General features: G+C 40.0%; 1 protein-coding gene and 1 long non-coding RNA gene across 4 annotated transcripts in view; one reads left to right on the top strand and one right to left on the bottom strand.

Annotated features, from left to right (window-relative positions):
• Positions 1 to 11,839, bottom strand: part of LOC106087630 (protein alan shepard) — a 241,489-nt gene extending 229,650 nt beyond the window's left edge. For all 3 annotated transcript variants that reach the window (XM_013252745.2, XM_013252747.2, XM_013252746.2), the window contains exon 1: positions 11,283 to 11,839. In XM_013252745.2, the coding sequence (XP_013108199.2) occupies positions 11,283 to 11,624 (342 nt within the window). In that variant the 5' untranslated portion in view covers positions 11,625 to 11,839. The remainder of the gene's footprint in view (positions 1 to 11,282) is intronic.
• LOC106087631 (uncharacterized) lies at positions 770 to 1,283 on the top strand. Its single transcript, XR_001221298.2, has 2 exons — positions 770 to 856; positions 947 to 1,283. It is a non-coding gene; the product is annotated as an uncharacterized LOC106087631 (long non-coding RNA).
• Positions 11,840 to 17,317: the final 5,478 nt, after the last annotated feature.

The raw sequence follows: 17,317 nt of genomic DNA, 5'->3' as shown, positions 1-17,317 counted from the left end.
TCGGATATCAGGAGGCTAAAAATAACTCACTGTTTCAAATTTTATTCAAATCGGTTAAAAAATAAAGCTTTTATGGCCTTCAGACCCTCTTTTAGGAGATCGGTCTATATGACAGCTATATATATAGTTCGGTAAAGACCATATTTGGGTCGGATGTCGGAAGGCCTAAAACCACTCAATGTTTTAAATTTCAGCGAAATAGGATAAAAAATAAAGCATTTGTGGGCATTAGACCCTTTATCGGCAGATCGGTCTATATAGCAGCTATATCCAAATAGGGTCCGATTTGACCCACTCAAGAATTTAGTTTACGTGCATCAAAAAGACGTACCTGTGCCAAATTTCAGCTCAATATCTCAATTTTTGAAGACTGTAGAGTGACTACAACAGACAGACGGACGGACAGGACAGACGGACAGACACACGGTCATCGTTAAATCGTCTTAGAATTTTACAACGATCCGAAATATATATACTTTGTAGGGTCGGAAATTGATATTTCGATGTGTTGCAAACGGAATGACGAAATGAATATACCCCCTATCCTACGGTGATGGGTATAAAAATATCACATTTCATTTTAAAGCAGCTTAAAATACCTCTCTTACATGCAGCAACAAAAAAACCCAATAACTCATAACCATTAAATATGAATGTATACCCGTATTATTACAAATTGCTACTAGCAACATTGACAGTTGGAAACTTTGAAAAATATTGATGCAAAACTCAAAAGTCAATTTGATTTCATATTATAAATTAATAACATGTTTGTAATATCCTCCATACATTGGGGCAACATTTTCAATTAATAATAGAATGGCCATTTAAATATTTGTTATACCGTATACAGAAGGTATCCCATCAATTTGAAGTAATTGCAAACAATAACTGATGCCAACTGATTTTCAACTACTATTTATGCACTTTCAATTTCGGCTGCAAGCTCTCTCTCTCCCTTCCCAACTCGAATGGTGAACATAATTTGCAACATTTGATGTGTGTTTACCTTTGCTGTTGCCTTTGTTTGTTAGAATCGAAGTTATTGCGGTCTAAAATTGGATTTAATACAATCATGGTTTATTGTTTAACAAGTCTAATGAAATTAGGTTCAGTCGAATCAATGATTTGATGAATGGCATGGATGTTTCAGTTAGATGTGTATGAATAGGGATGTGCCACTTTTCGTAAACTGTTGAAAAGTGAGAAGCTAAAGGAAATACGCAGCAGCAATGCGTTTAAATCAAACTGAATAAAGCAAACAGTTTGGAAATACAAAACTATTTACAGTGTATACCTTCTATTCGGCTTGTTGTGCGCTCTAAATACAAAAAAGTAACCTCGAAAATGAAATTCTATGATAGGAATTCCGTGCGATTTACAAAATCCTTAATTGTTTTCCATGCCACTCTCCTAATTTGGTTCATGTCTCCTATAGTGTCCCCAACTAAGTTCCGGTATCTGTTGGACGCGAAAGCCGGGCAATGGCAAAGGAAATGCTCCAAAGTTTCGTCATTCTCCCCGCATGCCCTACACATGCTATCACTTGCCGCACCATACTCACATAAGTGAGCTCGTAGTCCTATGTGTCCCGTCATGTTGCCAATAGCTAAACTGACCTCCTTCTTGCTTCCTTCCAGTAGTAGCCTCGTCTTATCACGATCTGGATCCCCCCATAGGATTTTCGCCGTCCTACCGACCGTTTCGCTGTTCCACAGTGTTGCATGCGTATTCGTCGCCCACGAACTTAACTCGGACTGCGTCGACCCGAAGACTTGGCAAACTTGGCATAGATGTTGTATGTTGTACTAGCTGACCCGGGCCCGCTCTGCTGCGCCTTCTTTTACTTTATATGGAATAAAATTTTCCTTTGAATATTTATTTTCGAAAATTAAAGAGCTTTTAGTGAAATAGTAATAGCAAATCGCTTGACTAACAGTTTAACAATATAAGTGCCTTTATCTGAAGCCCACATGATCGTTATTGGTCTACAAATTTAAGTTGGATGTAAGGTTTACTCCATTCTTAAAATACTTCATTTCACTTCCCGATATTCTCATCTGATATCTGATTTAGGGGAGTTTTCGGGGGTGTGGAGGTCCCCCAGGGACATGGGCCTGAAAAAATATCAGCATCGAAGAGTTCTCTCAAATACCATTTAGTTAAACCCCCATATTGCCATTGGTTTTAGGGGGAGTTTACAGGATGGGGCGTCGCCCAAACACATAGCCCCAAAATAGGTTATCAAATTCATTTTCTTATCTCAAATACCTTACATTTGAGCCACATATTGGCATTGTCGAAAAATGTTTACCCCTTGGGGGGTGTTTTGGGGGAGGGGTGACGCCCTAAATACATGGTCCTACAGTTGGATATCAAATTCGTATTCTACTCCCAAAATACCTTCATTTGAGCCCCATATTGCGATGGACACTAAAAAATTGCTGTGTGTGGGGTATTTTGGGAAAGGGGTAAACCCCCAGAAAATTGGGTCTACCCCAATTGGATATCACATTCGTTATCTAATCTCATTTAAACTCCTTATTGCAAAAGTCAGCAAATATGTCCGGTTTGGGGTATTGGCCCTAAAAACTATGAATATTTAGTTCCACTCTCTTTAAGGCCCAAATTGTCTTATTACGACCTATTTGGGGGTTGTTATGGTGGTGGGACATTCCCTAGACAGTTGGTCCCTAATGTTGATATCAGATACGTGGTCTACTCCCAAAAACTTTTCATTTGAGCTCCATTTTTCCATAGTCGGCAAACATGTCCAATTTGGGGAGTGTTTTGGGGGATGGGACGGCCACTCAGTGACTTGGCTTTGAAAATATATATCAGATTCGTGTTCTACTCTAAAATCCTTCTGATTTGAGCCTCATATTGCCTCATATGTTATGGGGGTGGGGGTGGCCCCATAGACACTTTTCCTGAATAATGATGTTAGATTCGTGCTTTACTTCCAAAGACCTTTCATTCGAGGCCCATATTGCTTTGGTCGTTAATTTGTCTTCTTTGGGGGATGTTCTCCGAGATGGGCGGCCCTCAAACACTTGGTCCCACATTTGAATATCAGTTTCGTGTTCTACACTCAAATACCTTTTATTTAAGCCCCATATTGCCAATGTCAGCAATATGTCCTGTTTGGGGGGAGTTTTGGCGAAGGGGTGGACCCCCAGAAACTTTGTCCCAAATTTGGATATCAGATTCGTATCTTATTCGCAAATACCTTTCATTTGAGTCCCATATTGCCATGGTCGGTAAATAAGTCCGATTTAGGGGTGTTTTGGGGAAGGGGTGGTCCCCCTAGCTCATGGTCCGACAATTGGATATCATATACGTTTTCTTATCCTAAATACCTTTCATTTCAGTCCCATATTGTCATGATTGGTCTAAATATATGTTTGGTAGGTTTTAGGGTGGGGCGCCCGCCCTAGGTACCCCATCCGAAATTTGGATACGAAATTTTTATTTTTAGGGTACTATATGAGAGCACACAAAATTTCGTTTAAATCGCACCATCCATCCCCGAGATCTGGCGTTTCTGAAAATTAGGGTAAGGGGGAGGGTCCGCCCACCACACAAACCTACAAACAAACACAAATTGAGTTTTATATATGAGATGAGAGGGTTTTGGGCCAAATTTCAACCTAATGAGATGAAAATTTACGTTTCTAAGGGCTGCAGAAGTAAAAGTCGGGGACCGGCTTATATGAGGGATTTATCTGTTTATAGACCGCTTCGAATCATACTTGGCATGTACTTTGGAAGTCATAACTCAAGTCTTTGTTCCAAATTTCAGCCAAATCGGATTAAAATTAAGGTTTCTAAGGTCTCAAAAAGTCAAATCCGGGGATCGGTTAATATGGGGGCTATATCTGTTTTTAGACCCATTCGAATCATATTTGGCATGGCTGTTGGAACGGAACATTTTCTGCCAAATCGGAGGAAAAATTTAGGCTTGTAAGGGCTCAAGAAGTCAAATCGGGAGATCGGTTTATATGGGAGCTATATCAGGTTATAAACCGATTTGGATCGTACTTAGCACAGTTTTTGGAAGTCATAACAAAATACCACATGCTAAATTTCAGCCAAATCGAACAAAAATTGTCGCTTGTAAGGGATCAAGAAGTCCAATCGGGAGATCGGCTTATATGAGAGCTATATCAGGTTATAGACCGATTTGTACCGTACTTACCAGAGTTGGTGGAAGTCACAATATAACACTTCATGCATAATTTCAGCCAAATAGGACAAAAATTGCGGCTTGTAGGGGCTCAATCCTTGGGAGCTTTAGACCATTTAAGTCTCCCGGACGTTACTACAGAAAGAGGCCGACTATCTGGCGCCTCGTCTGGCCAAAATTTTCACAGCGTGCATAGGACTTTCATATACTCCGAAAGCCTGGCAGGAGACAAGGGTGGGTGTTTATACCCAAGCCAGGCAAGGCAAGTTATGCGACACCAAAGGCCTACAGACCCATAAGCCTTACATCCTTTCTACTCAAAACCAGACACTATTTTAGATATCCGACCCATTGACATACAAATTAAGTGTGAGGCAGCCACTGCGGCCATAAGACTTAAGGCGATGGGAGAATGGATTGAGGATGGAAGTAGCTCATACCATCGCGGTATAATCGAGGCGACGACAGGAAACTTGGAAGGAAGGGAAGAGGTTTCCGATCGGATACCTGGGATGAACCTTGAGGTCGAGTGCGAGGCACTGCTGCCAGCGGCACACTCTTGGATTGACGGAATCCTAGTATTGCCCTTCTGATCATATTACATGGATGGACCAAAGCTAGAGGACAGAGTAGGCCTGGGGGTTTACATTGAGAATCCAGGGACTGAGAGTTGTTGTAGACTGCCTGACCATAATACGGTCCTGCAGGCGGAGATCCGAGCGATCACGGAATGCGTGAAGTGGTGTGGTGTTAACGCGAGGACGTCGAGTGTGAACATCTTTACCGACAGTAAAATTGCCATAAGAATTGTCGATCTTAGAGTGGAGATAAGCCAGCAGCATTGCAAGAGCTACCAATGCATCCAGCAAAATTCACGGTTTGGTGCGGTTTATGGGCTGGTGGCATCATTGGACCGCACTTCTTCAAAGTGCCCGTATATATCGCCCGATTTTCACTTCTGGAGCCACTACAAGCGCATTGTTTGACTCATCTTGCGAACATTTTGCACAACGCTCCCCTTGACGACAACCACAGTATCTGAGAAGTTTGTTCTAAATCGTTTTATATTTAGTTATAGCTCCCATATATATGTTCGCCCGATTTTGAGAAATATTGCTTTAAAGTGCTCATTTGTTAACCGATTCTCTCGAAATATGGCAGGAAAGATTTTCTTATGGCTCTCGACATTAACGGTGAATTTCATATAAATCGGTTCAGATTTAGATATAGCTGTCATATAAATATATCGCCTGATTTTCACTCCTAGAGCCAATGCAAGCGCATTTATTATCCAATCTTGCCAAAAATTTGTACGACGCTTTTCTCAACTACTTCCACAATATCGAAAAAGTTTAGTCGAAATCGGTTCAGATTTGGATATAGCTCCCATGTATATGTTCGACAGATTTTAAGAAATATTGCAATTAAACGCTCATTTGTTAACCGATTCTCTTGAAATTTGTTATGAAGGATTTTCTTATGGCTCTCGACATTATTGGTGAAGTTCATAGAAATCAGTTCAGATTTGGATATAGCTCCCATATATATGTTCACCCGATTTTGAGAAATATTGCAAAATGCTCATTTGTTAACCGATTCTCTTGAAATTTGTTATGAAGGATTTTCTTATGGTTCCCGACATTACTGTTGAATTTCACGGAAATCGGTTCAGATTTAGATAAAGCTGCCATATATATACATCGCCCGATTTTCCCTTCTAGAGCAACTGCAAGCGCATTTATTAACCAATCTTTCCAAAACTTGGTACAACGCTTTCTTCGACAACTACCACAAGATCTGAGGAGTTTCCTCCAAATCGGTTAAGATTTAGATATATCTCTCGTATATATGTTCGTCCGATTTCGAGAAATATTGCAGTAAAGTGCTGATTTGTTAACCGATTCCCTCGAAATTTGGCAGGAGGGATTTTCCTATGACTTCCGACATTACTGTTGAATTTCATAAAAATCGGCCCAGATTTAGATATAGCTGCCATATATATATATATCGCCCGATTTTCACTCCTAGAGCCACAGCAAGCGCATTTATTAACCAATCTTGCGAACATTTTGCACAACGCTCCCCTTGACGACTAACACAGTATCTGAGAAGTTTGTTCTAAATCGGTTCAGATTTAGATATAGCTCCCATATATATATGTTCGTTAGATTTTGGGTAATTTGCAATAATGTTGTCATTTGTCAATCGTAGTTTTTACATATTTGTTCGTAATTTGATACGGATTGTTTAAAAACCCATCAAAAACCATTCGCCGAGGTCCTTTAAAATTGGTTCAGATTTGGATATAGCTCCCACTTTGTACTTATAGGGTAGGTGTAGGGTATTATACAGTCGGCACCGCCCGACTTTTGCCCTTCCTTAATGGTTTTTATATGTCTCGGTCATTTTTCATTATGTAAAAATGTTTGCTTTCCATTTTGACAAGGCCTCTCGAACAAACGCATCCTTTTGCCAGTTGCCAGTAGTAGTTGTTGTTGTTGTTGCAGCTATTGGCCAACAGCGCCTTTGATCTTTATGGAAAAGCTATGGTGTATGCTCACGATGGTATTCGATGCTTGAGGCTTTATTTCCTTTGCAGGATTTTTTTTTCTATTTATTTTTGCGCTTATTATTATTTTTTTGGCGTTGTTCCTTTTTGTTTGTTCATACAGATAGGGGCTGGCAATAAATTAAATCTTCGCCAGAAAAGGCCAATGTTAAACTTACACATTTTCATATACGAGTGGTCCGTATACTAGAAAATAATCCTCAGGCATGGCTTAAACCAACTTTTGTTAAAGTTATAGCCATCTGTGATGTTGTAAGGCCTTGTAGCTGCAGTGGAAGTAGCAGCGGCTCATATTAAATATCTGCGGCAGTTTAAGAGCGCAGGGTTTTATTTAAGGGATGGTTGGACTTGCTCTGGGAGCAGATGGAGGAGAAGGAAAATACATTCTTGTTTGTTGTTTTTTTTTTTTGTAATTTGAAATCTTTTCGTATGGTCGTTAGCAGTCAAAATGCATTTTATTGCAGTTTGAAAACGCCTACATCCTTGGAATAGAATGGGTCTTGTTGCAGGATTTGAGAGTATCAGCAACATAGTCTATGTTGCAGCTTAATCTGCTATCTCTTGGCCAAGCACAGGGAGCAAATATTACAATTTCACATGAGATTTGCTCTTAATTAATATTAGTTTGCAAAGTTTTGGACAATATTCCCAAGAGACTATGGCTTTGTAAGCATTGAAGATAGTAGTAGTTGGGAGATTATTATTCTTAATAAAATTAAAGATTGAAGAAAGACAAAGTTACGATATTGTAATATTGTTGGCATAGATATAAGGTATTCGAATATCTAGTGTAGGAGTTAAGTCCAAAAAATCTAGCCACAGCAAATGGGTCGAACATTGCATGTACACGCAAAAAAATAATTCATTAGCCATAAACGAAATTAACGTCAACTAAACTTCTTTTAGGAAAAACGTTGAGACTTTGTTTACGGTAAAATTGATTGAACTAGTGATGAATACAAAGGATGGATGGCAAAATATTGTCAAACAACCTAAGCGCTGTAGAAAATTTGAAAAATTTTCACCATTTTATGGGGCCAAGATTTTAAACTGAGATATCGGTCTATATGGCAGCTATATCTAAATCTGCACCGATTTAGGCCAAGTTGCAGAAAAATGTCGAACAGCGTAACACAAATTACTGTCCCAAATTTCGGCGAAATTGGACAATAAATGCGCCTTTTATGGCCACAAAACCTTAAATCGAGAGAATGGTCTATATGGCAGCTATATCCAAATCTGGGCCGACTTAGGCCAAATTGCAGAAAAATGTCGTAGAGCCTAACACAACTCACTGTCCCCAAATTGGGCGAAATCGGACAATAAATGCGCCTTTTATGTCCCCAAAACCTTAAATCGAGAGATCGGTCTATATGGCAGCTATATCCAAATCTGGACCGATCGGGACCAAATCAAAGAAGGATGTTGGAGGGCCTAACACAACTCATTGTCCCAAATTTCAATCCCAAGACCCTATTTTGGCGAATCGGTCTATATGAAAGCTATATCCAAATCTGGACCGATTAACGCCAAATTGAAGAAGGATGTCAAAGGGCCTAACAGAACGCACTGTCCCAAATTTCAGCGAATTCGGGCAATAAATGCGCCTGTTTTGGTCCCAAAACTTTAAATCGAGAGATCGGTTTATATGGCAGCTATATCAAAATCTGGACTGATCTGAGTCAAATTGAAGAAGAATGTCAAAGGGCCTAACACATCGGACAATAAATGCGCCTTTTATGGGCCCAAGACCTTAAATCAAGAGATCGGTCTATATGGCAGCTATATCCAAATCTGGACCGATTTGAGCCATATTGCAGGAGTATGTCGAGGGGCTTTATTTAACTCATTGTCCCAAATTTCGCCAACATCGGACAATAAATGCGCCTTTTATGGGCCCAAAACCACAAATCGAGAGATCGGTCTATATGGCAGCTATATCCAAATCTGGACCGATCTGGACCAAATTAAAAACAAATATCGAAGGGCCTAACACAACTCACAGTACCAAATTTCAGCAAAATCGGATAATAAATGTGGATTTTAGGGGCCTAAGACCCTACATCGGCCGATCGGTCTATATAACAGCTATATCAAAATCTGGGCCGATCTGGCCTTAATTGAAGAAAAATGTCGTATGGCCTAACGCAACTCACTGTCCCAAAGTTCAGCAAAATCGGATAATAAATGTGTTCTTTATGGGCCTAAGACCCTAAATCGGCGGATCGGTCTATATGGGGGCTATACCAAGATATAGTCCGATATAGTCCATCTTCGAACTTAACCTGTTTATGGACAAAAAAAGAATCTGTGCAAAATTTCAGCTTAATATCTCTATTTTTAAAGACTGTAGCGTGATTTCAACAGACAGACGGGCGAACGGATGGAAGGACATGGCTAGAACTTGTTCGATTTTTACGCTGATCAAGAATATATATACTTTAGAGAGTCGGAAATGGTTATTTCGATGTGTAGCAAATGGAATGACAAAATAAATATACCCCCATCCTACGGTGCTGGGTACAAAAACAAAAGTTAGTCTTCTTTAAATTTTTTGCCTTGTTTTTTGTGAAAATCTCATTCGACACATTTAGGTGTGAAGGCTTCAAGGGCCGTAGTTTGGTAGGTTTTACTTACAGTGAATTCATTGCGAAAACGCCTTTAAGATATAAACTAGCTGGACATAGCCCTCTCCGTTGCGCCTTCTCACACTCTCTTATATTATCTCTCTTATAATACTGGCACGTTCAGGAAAGTCCAGCTTGGGGGTACTGGTACGGCCTTTCAGATATTTCGCCCCAATGTGGATATCATATTGGTGCTCTTCTCCTAAAGATACGTCAAAGGAGTAATTTGACTCATTATGACAATATGGGACTCAAATGAAAGGTTTTTGAGAGTAGAAAACGAATTTGATATCCAATTTTGGAGCCAAGTGTTTTGGGGTACGCGCTAAAACACCCCCTTAACTGATCTTCATTTCCGTTGGGAATACAGAACGAATTTGATATCTATTTTCAGTGCCAAGTGCGGGTGGCCGCCCCAACCCCAAAACACCCTCCAAACGGTTCATATTTACCGGCCATGGTAATATGAGGCTCAAATTAAAGGGATTTGGAAGAGCAGCACGAATTTGATATCCATATTTGAGACGAAATGTCTGAGGTGCCATCCCTCCCCTAATAAGGACATTACCCTAAGGAAGAACATTACCACCAGGAATCGAGAAGGGGCAAATTTTTACACATGAAGGAGTGCTTTCCGATTCAGGCTTAAACTCAATGATAAGGGACCTTTTTTACAGCCGAGTCCTAACGGCATTCCGCAGTGCGACACCTCTTTGGGAATATTTTTTAAATGACCATGCATGGCATTGTACCTCGCAACTGTCGCCAACATTAGGAGGCGATTACCACTGCTTTGTCCGATGCTCTTGCCAGGATACGAACGCGTTTAGTATCATAGACTACAATGGCACCAATTCGATAGCCGCATTTAGGGCGAAGTGTCCCCATCCTAAAATGATATTATAGAGTTAAGGAAGAAGGCCACCGTAGCGCAGAGGTTAGCATATCCCCCTATGACACTAAACGCCTGGGTTCAAATCCTGGTGAGACCATCAGAAACATTTTCAGCGGTGGTTTTCCCCTCCTAATGCTGACAACATTTGTGAGGTACTATGCCATGTAGAATTTCTCTCCAAAGAGGTGTCGCACTGCGGCACGCCGTTTGGACTCGGCTATAAAGAGGAGGCCCCTTATCATTGAGCTCAAAACTTGAATCGGACTGCAGTCCTTGATATGTGAGAAGTTTGCCCCTGTTCCTAAGTGGAATGTTCATGGGCAAAATTTGCATTTGCAGAGAGTTTTAGAAGGTGCAGCGGAGCGGGCCCGGTTCGGCTGGTGATATATTGGGTTGCCCAAAAAGTAATTGCGGATTTTTCATATAGTCGGCGTTGACAAATTTTTTCACAGCTTGTGACTCTGTAATTCATTCTTTCTTCTGTCAGTTATTAGCTGTTACTTTTAGCTTGCTTTAGAAAAAAAGTGTAAAAAAAGTATATTTGATTAAAGTTCATTCTAAGTTTTATTAAAAATGCATTTACTTTCTTTTAAAAAATCCGCAATTACTTTTTGGGCAACCCAATAATTGTCCAATGGACTTCAAGCCTCTGTATTCCCCCGTTTAAATAGCTAAAACTTTTAAATTTAATTAAAACACAAACTTAAAATTAAATAAATGGCAACAATTCTCAGCCATTTCCAAGAAAACGGCCTTTCGACCAACCACCTGAAGTGGCACGAATATGTTTCATTTATCATTTTGCGTCTATTTCATGTTCGTAGTTCTAGTCACTAAAAGGTCTTACCGTCGTTTTACTGGGGGGTGTTGGATATTCGTACTTAACCAAGTATTAAAAAAGGTAATTAATTTTGTTTGTAGCACTGCAAAGCAGGGCAACAGGGGATAGTGTGGTAGTGGGGGGAAGGGGGCACAAAAACTACAACAACTATTTAATTCACTTACATTTCCTTTAATTGGTGTAGTACTGCAAATTGGATTTGTATTTGGCATAAAACCAGCATTAGCTGGATTCGAGACACCACCGCCAGCAGCAGCAATCTCGTTGACACCCCCACCATTAGCAATGGCCACATTAGCCACACTGCCATTGCTGCCAACAAACCAAGGTGATTGTTGGACATGCGAATGCTGTTGCTGATGTTGAAGATGCTGTCCATGATGAGGCTGATGCTGTTGATGTTGATGTTGCATTGGAGGTCCATTAAAGCGGAAGGGCAGTGGTGGTGGTGGGGGTGTGGCTTGTTGGTGCACTGCACCCAAGTACTGGACAGTCTGCATATTCATTTTCTAAACTTAACTGTGGTGGAGATTCGCCTGTGCTAGCTGTCACTGTAGTAGTGCTAGATGTCCTTGGCAATATGGCGAATGAACTGAAATCAGTTGCCTCCAGCACACACACACACTCACTCACTCACTCTCTCAACGGAAGTTAGGACACACTCACACAGCAGCAAACACAGAGGACAGAGGACAATTGAAAATAAATTGCAACTGAAATAGAAATGAAAAGGTTTTATGAGCATAATTTAAATAAATAAATTCTAAAAATAACATTAAAATATTGTGAAAAGCATGCAACTGCATAAAGGTTAGATTTTGATGAACATTTTCGAAAATTGCAAATGCCCTGTGGTGACCTTTTGCTTTGCTAGAGATGCTAGATGCTGTTTCAGGGATGAAAGGATGTTAATGAAATAAAAGCAGGTATATGGAAATAAACTTTGACCTCTTGGAAAATTGCTATTTCTAAGCATGAAGTCTTTGAGACTTGAGCAAATGATTACAAAGGCGTATGGTTAGGCAATCTGTGAGGCAAATTTAAGCGGGGCGAGAATGGATTCTTAGAAGATTTTAATGGACAGTGATTTCGTATGTGCCCTTAGACACATTGACGATAAAATTTTTGCTTTAGAGAAAATTTTATACATTTTTTAGAGAAAGTTTCAAATTTTATCTGTTTTCTATTAAAGGAAATTAATTGCTTTGAAATTTTGTCCAAGGAAACAAATTTCATAAAATGCCAACTTTAGAAAAAAATTTACAAAATTGCATCAGAATTTTGTCCTAAATAATTCATTGAAATGTTTAAAATGGAATGACAAGTTGATTGACAAGATGATTCTCCATATTACAATGTTGGGTATAAGAAGGCCTCTGTAGCGAAAAGGTTAGGCGCTTATCGCCTGGGTTCGAATCCTGGCTAGAACATCTGAAACAAGTTAAAGCGTGCTAAGTTCGGCTGGACCGAATCCTGGGAACCCACCACCATAAATTCTGCTAAAAATTTATGCAAAAAAAAAAAATAGTTTAAGGGGATAATTTTATACCACATACCAAACTTCTGTCAAACCAGCAAAAATTAAAGCTTCTAGGAACCGAAAAAGAATGATCGAGAGACTGCTTTATATGGGAGCTATATCAGGTTATAGACTGATGTTAACCGTATTTCACACAGTTGTTGGAAGTCGTAATAGAACACTTAGTGCAAAATTTCAGCCAAATCGGACAAAAATTGCGGCTTGTATGGGCTCAAGAAGTCAAATCGGGAGATCGGTTTATAAGGGGGCTATATCAGGTTACAGACGGACTTGGACTGTACTTGGCACATTTGTTAAAAGTCATAACAGAACACCACATGCAAAATTTCAGCCAAATCAGTCAAAAATTGCGGCTTGTAAGGCCTCAAGAAGTCAAATCGAGAGATCGGTTTATATGGGAGCTATATCAGGTTATAGACCGATTTGGACCGTACTTGGCACAGTTGTTAAAAGTCATAACAGAACACCACATGCAAAATTTCAGCCAAATCGGACAAAAATTGCGGCTTGTAAGGCCTCAAGAAGTCAAATTGGGAGATCGGTTTATAAGGGGGCTATATCAGGTTATAGACCGATTCGGACCGTATTTGGCACGGTTGTTGGAAGTCGTAACTGAACACCGCATGCCAAATTTCAGCCAAATCAGACACAAATTGCGGCTTGTATGGGCTCCAGAAGTCAAATCGAGAGATCGGTTTATAAGGGGGCTATATCAGGTTATAGCTTGATTTGGACCTTATTTGACACGGATGTTGGAAGACATACCAGAACACCACATGCAAAATTTCAGCCAAATCAGACACAAATTGCGGCTCAAGACTCAAGAAATCAAATCGAGAGATCGGTTAATATGGGGGCTATATCAGGTTATACACCGATTCGGACCTTATTTGACACGGATGTTGGAAGTCGTAACTGAACACCGCATGCCAAATTTCAACCAATTCGGGTAAGAATTTCGCCCTTTAGAGGCTCAAGAAATCAAAATCCTAAATCGGTTTATAGGGTAGGAGACAGCCTATCGTGTGAACTCTTTAATATCCTGCTGGAGAAGATTATACCAGATGTAGATGTGAATAGATATGGCACACTAATCACAAGAGAACACATGCTACTCGCCCATGCCGACAACATCATAAGTCGGCCTCCGGAGGTAATAACTGCAGCCTTTGCAAGAATCGAAAGAGAGTCAGTCAAAATGGGTCTGGCAGTAAATGCAGATAAGACGAAATGGATGGTTTCAACTCCCAAACCGCCTGGCACAACCACGCAGATAAAAAAAAATGGAGAAAGTTGGGAACCACAACTTTGAGATAGTCAGTAACTTTATCTTCCTCGGCATCACCCTAACCGAAACGAATGGCACCAGTTTTGAGATTAAGCGAAGAATAATGCTGGCAAACAGATGCTACTTTGGACTAAGTAAGCAGTTTAGAAACAAAGCCACCTCTCGACAGACGAAGATTATACTATACAAGACACTGATACTACCTGTATTGTTGTATGGTTCTGAGGCATGGGTACTTGTGAAAGCAGATGAGGCAGTGCTTGGAGTATTTGAGAGAATGATTCTTCGTAAAACATATGGACCAGTTTGCGTTAATGGAGAATATAGGCGATGTATGAACCACGAGCTGTATGACGACGATAGCATAGTTACACGCATCAAAATACAACGGCTGCGTTGGCTAGGTCATGTTGTCTGCAGATGAGGCAGTGCTTGGAGTATTTGAGAGAAAGACTTCGTAAAATATATGCACCAGTTTGCGTTAATAGAGAATATAGGCGTATGAGCCACGAGCTGTTTGACGAAGATAGCATAGTTACACGCATAAAAATACAACGGCTGCGTTGGCTAGGTCATGTTGTCAGCAGATGAGGCAGTGCTTGGAGTTTTTGAGAGAAAGATTCTTCGTAAAACATATGGACCAGTTTGCGTTAATGGAGAATATAGGCAACGTATGAACCACGAGCTGTATGACGACGATAGCATAGTTACACGCATCAAAATACAACGGCTGCGTGGGCTAGGTCATGTTGCCAACAGATGAGGCAGTGCTTGGAGTATTTGAGAGAAAGATTCTTTGTAAAATAAATGGAACAGTGTGCGTTAATGGAGAATATAGGCAACGTATGAACCACGAGCTGTATGAGCTGTATGACGACGGTAGCATAGTTACATCCATCAATATACAACGGCTGCGTTGGCTAGGTCATGTTGCCAACAGATGAGGCAGTGCTTGGAGTATTTAAGAGAAAGACTCTTCGTAAAATATATGCACCAGTTTGCGTTAATGGAGAATATAGGCGACGTATGAACCACGAGTTGTTTGACGAAGATAGCATAGTTACACGCATCAAAATACAACGGCTGTGTTGGCTAGGTCATGTTGTCACAATGGATGAAGAAGCTCCAGCAAAGAAGTCTTTAGAAGGCAATCCGGGAAGATAAAAAGCCCGATGGAAAGATCAAGTGGTGGGGTACATTTCGAAACTAGGTGTCAGAGATTTTAGAATGAGCGCAGAAGATCGAGGCGGTTGGAATGCAATGTTCTGTCATAGCCAACTAAAGTAAGTAGAGTAACAAACGGAATGACGAAATTAGTATACTCCCATCCTACCGTAGAGGGTATAAAAAAGGAGCTCCCCTATCATGGAAGATAAACCTTAATCGGACAGCACTCCTAGATGTGTTAGAAGTTTTCCCCTGTTCCTTAATGGAATGTTCATACACAAATTTGCAATAAGAAACTATCGAAAGTCAATTTGCTTAAGAAAATCTTTTTTTGGCCTCCTTTTCCAAACTACACTCAAAGGTACACTTATTACAACGATATCACCTTTTCTTCTGCGAACATAATAAGAAAGGTAATAATCTTAGCAAAAAAATTCACTCAAGTAACTCCTATGTTTTGTGAAATGATTACCATACATGCACACTTCTTTAGAATTTGTTCTCACACATCCATACGAAGCAACTATTTTCAGTATTAGTTCTCTAGCACTCTCATCAATGCATGTGAATCTCAAAGGCCCAAGTCATAGTGCAAATTGAAAATGGCAACAGGAAAAAATAAGGAATTTAGAAAAAATTTCACAATGACTTTTATATGCAACAGAACATGCATGTTCATGCAGTGAATTTTCAATATAATACTCCGGCATTGCTCTAAGCCACCTCAAGCACCCACTTCGATTAATGCCAAATGCCAGAATGACACACAAAATAGAATGGGGGCTGGGGGAGGAGTATACCCAAAACAAAAAAAAAAAAAAAACCAATTGAAATTGAAATTCTTCTACGTAGAACATGTTTAAACTATTAAAGCATTTTGTTGGCAATAAAAACAGAAATTATTCTCCATTCAAATGCGAATAATGTCGGGCACGAGAATGTATTTAATTCAGTTTGCTTTTGATACCAGAATATGAGGTTCATATGGAGAATTTTGGGAAATAGTATATGAAAGAGAAAGCATCAACATTTTGATCAACACTCTGTGTAGTTATAAATTAAAGCCCATTACCCTCTAGGGCGCCACCGTATCGCAGAGGTTAGCATGTTCGCCTATGACGTTGAACGCCAGGGTTCAAATTCTGCTAAGTTCGGCTGGGCCGAATCTAATATACCCTCCACCATTGATCGCATTTGTCGAGTTCTATGCGCGGTATCTCTTTTTACACAAACATAGAATATTGAATAAGAACTGTTATCCTATTGGAGCTATATCAAATTATAGTACGATTCGGACCATAATTGAATGCTGATTGACATTGTAGAAGTCATATTAAGTAATATTTCAGTTCATTCGGATAAGAATTGCGCCTTGTGAGAACTCAAGAAGCAAAATCGGGATATAGGTTTATATGGGAGCTGTATCAAGCTATTGATCGATTCAGACCATACTATACACGCATGTTAAAGGTCATGAGAGAAGGCCTTGTACAAAATTTCAGCCAAATCGGATGAGAATTGCGCCCTCTAGAGGTTCGAGAAGTCAAGATCCCAGATCGGTTTATATGGCAGCTATATCAGGTTATGTTCCGATTTGCGCCATACTTAGCATATTTATTGGAAGTCATAACAAAACACCTCCTGCAAAATTTCAGCTAAATTGGATGAGAATTGCGCCCTCTGGAGGCTCAAGAAGTCATGATCCAAGATCGGTTTATATGACAGCTATACCAGATTATGAACCGATTTGAATCATACTTGGCACAGTTGTTGAAAGTAATACCAAAACACTACGTGCAAAATTTTAGTTAAATCGGACGATAATTGCGCCCTCTAGAGGCTCAATAAGTCAAGACCCCAGATCGGTTTATATGGCAGCTATATCAGGTTATGAACCGATTTAAACCATACTTGGCACAATTGTTGGATATCATTACAAAATACGTCGTGCAAAATTTCATTCAAATCGGATAAGAATTGCGCACTCTAGAGGCTCAAGAAGTCAAGACCCCAGATCGGTTTATATGGCAGCTATATCAGGTTATGAACCGATTTAAACCATACTTGGTACCATTGTTGGATATCATTACAAAATACGTCATGCAAAATTGTATTCCAATCGGATAAGAATTGCGCCTTCTAGAGGCTCAAGAAGTCAAGACCCAAGATCGGTTTATATGGCAGCTATATCAGGTTATGAACCG

This window comes from Stomoxys calcitrans, chromosome 1, assembly GCF_963082655.1.
Source record: "Stomoxys calcitrans chromosome 1, idStoCalc2.1, whole genome shotgun sequence".
Lineage (NCBI taxonomy): Eukaryota > Metazoa > Arthropoda > Insecta > Diptera > Muscidae > Stomoxys > Stomoxys calcitrans.
The sequence above is the reverse complement of the archived record's forward strand: the minus strand, read 5'-3'. Positions and strand labels throughout refer to the sequence as shown.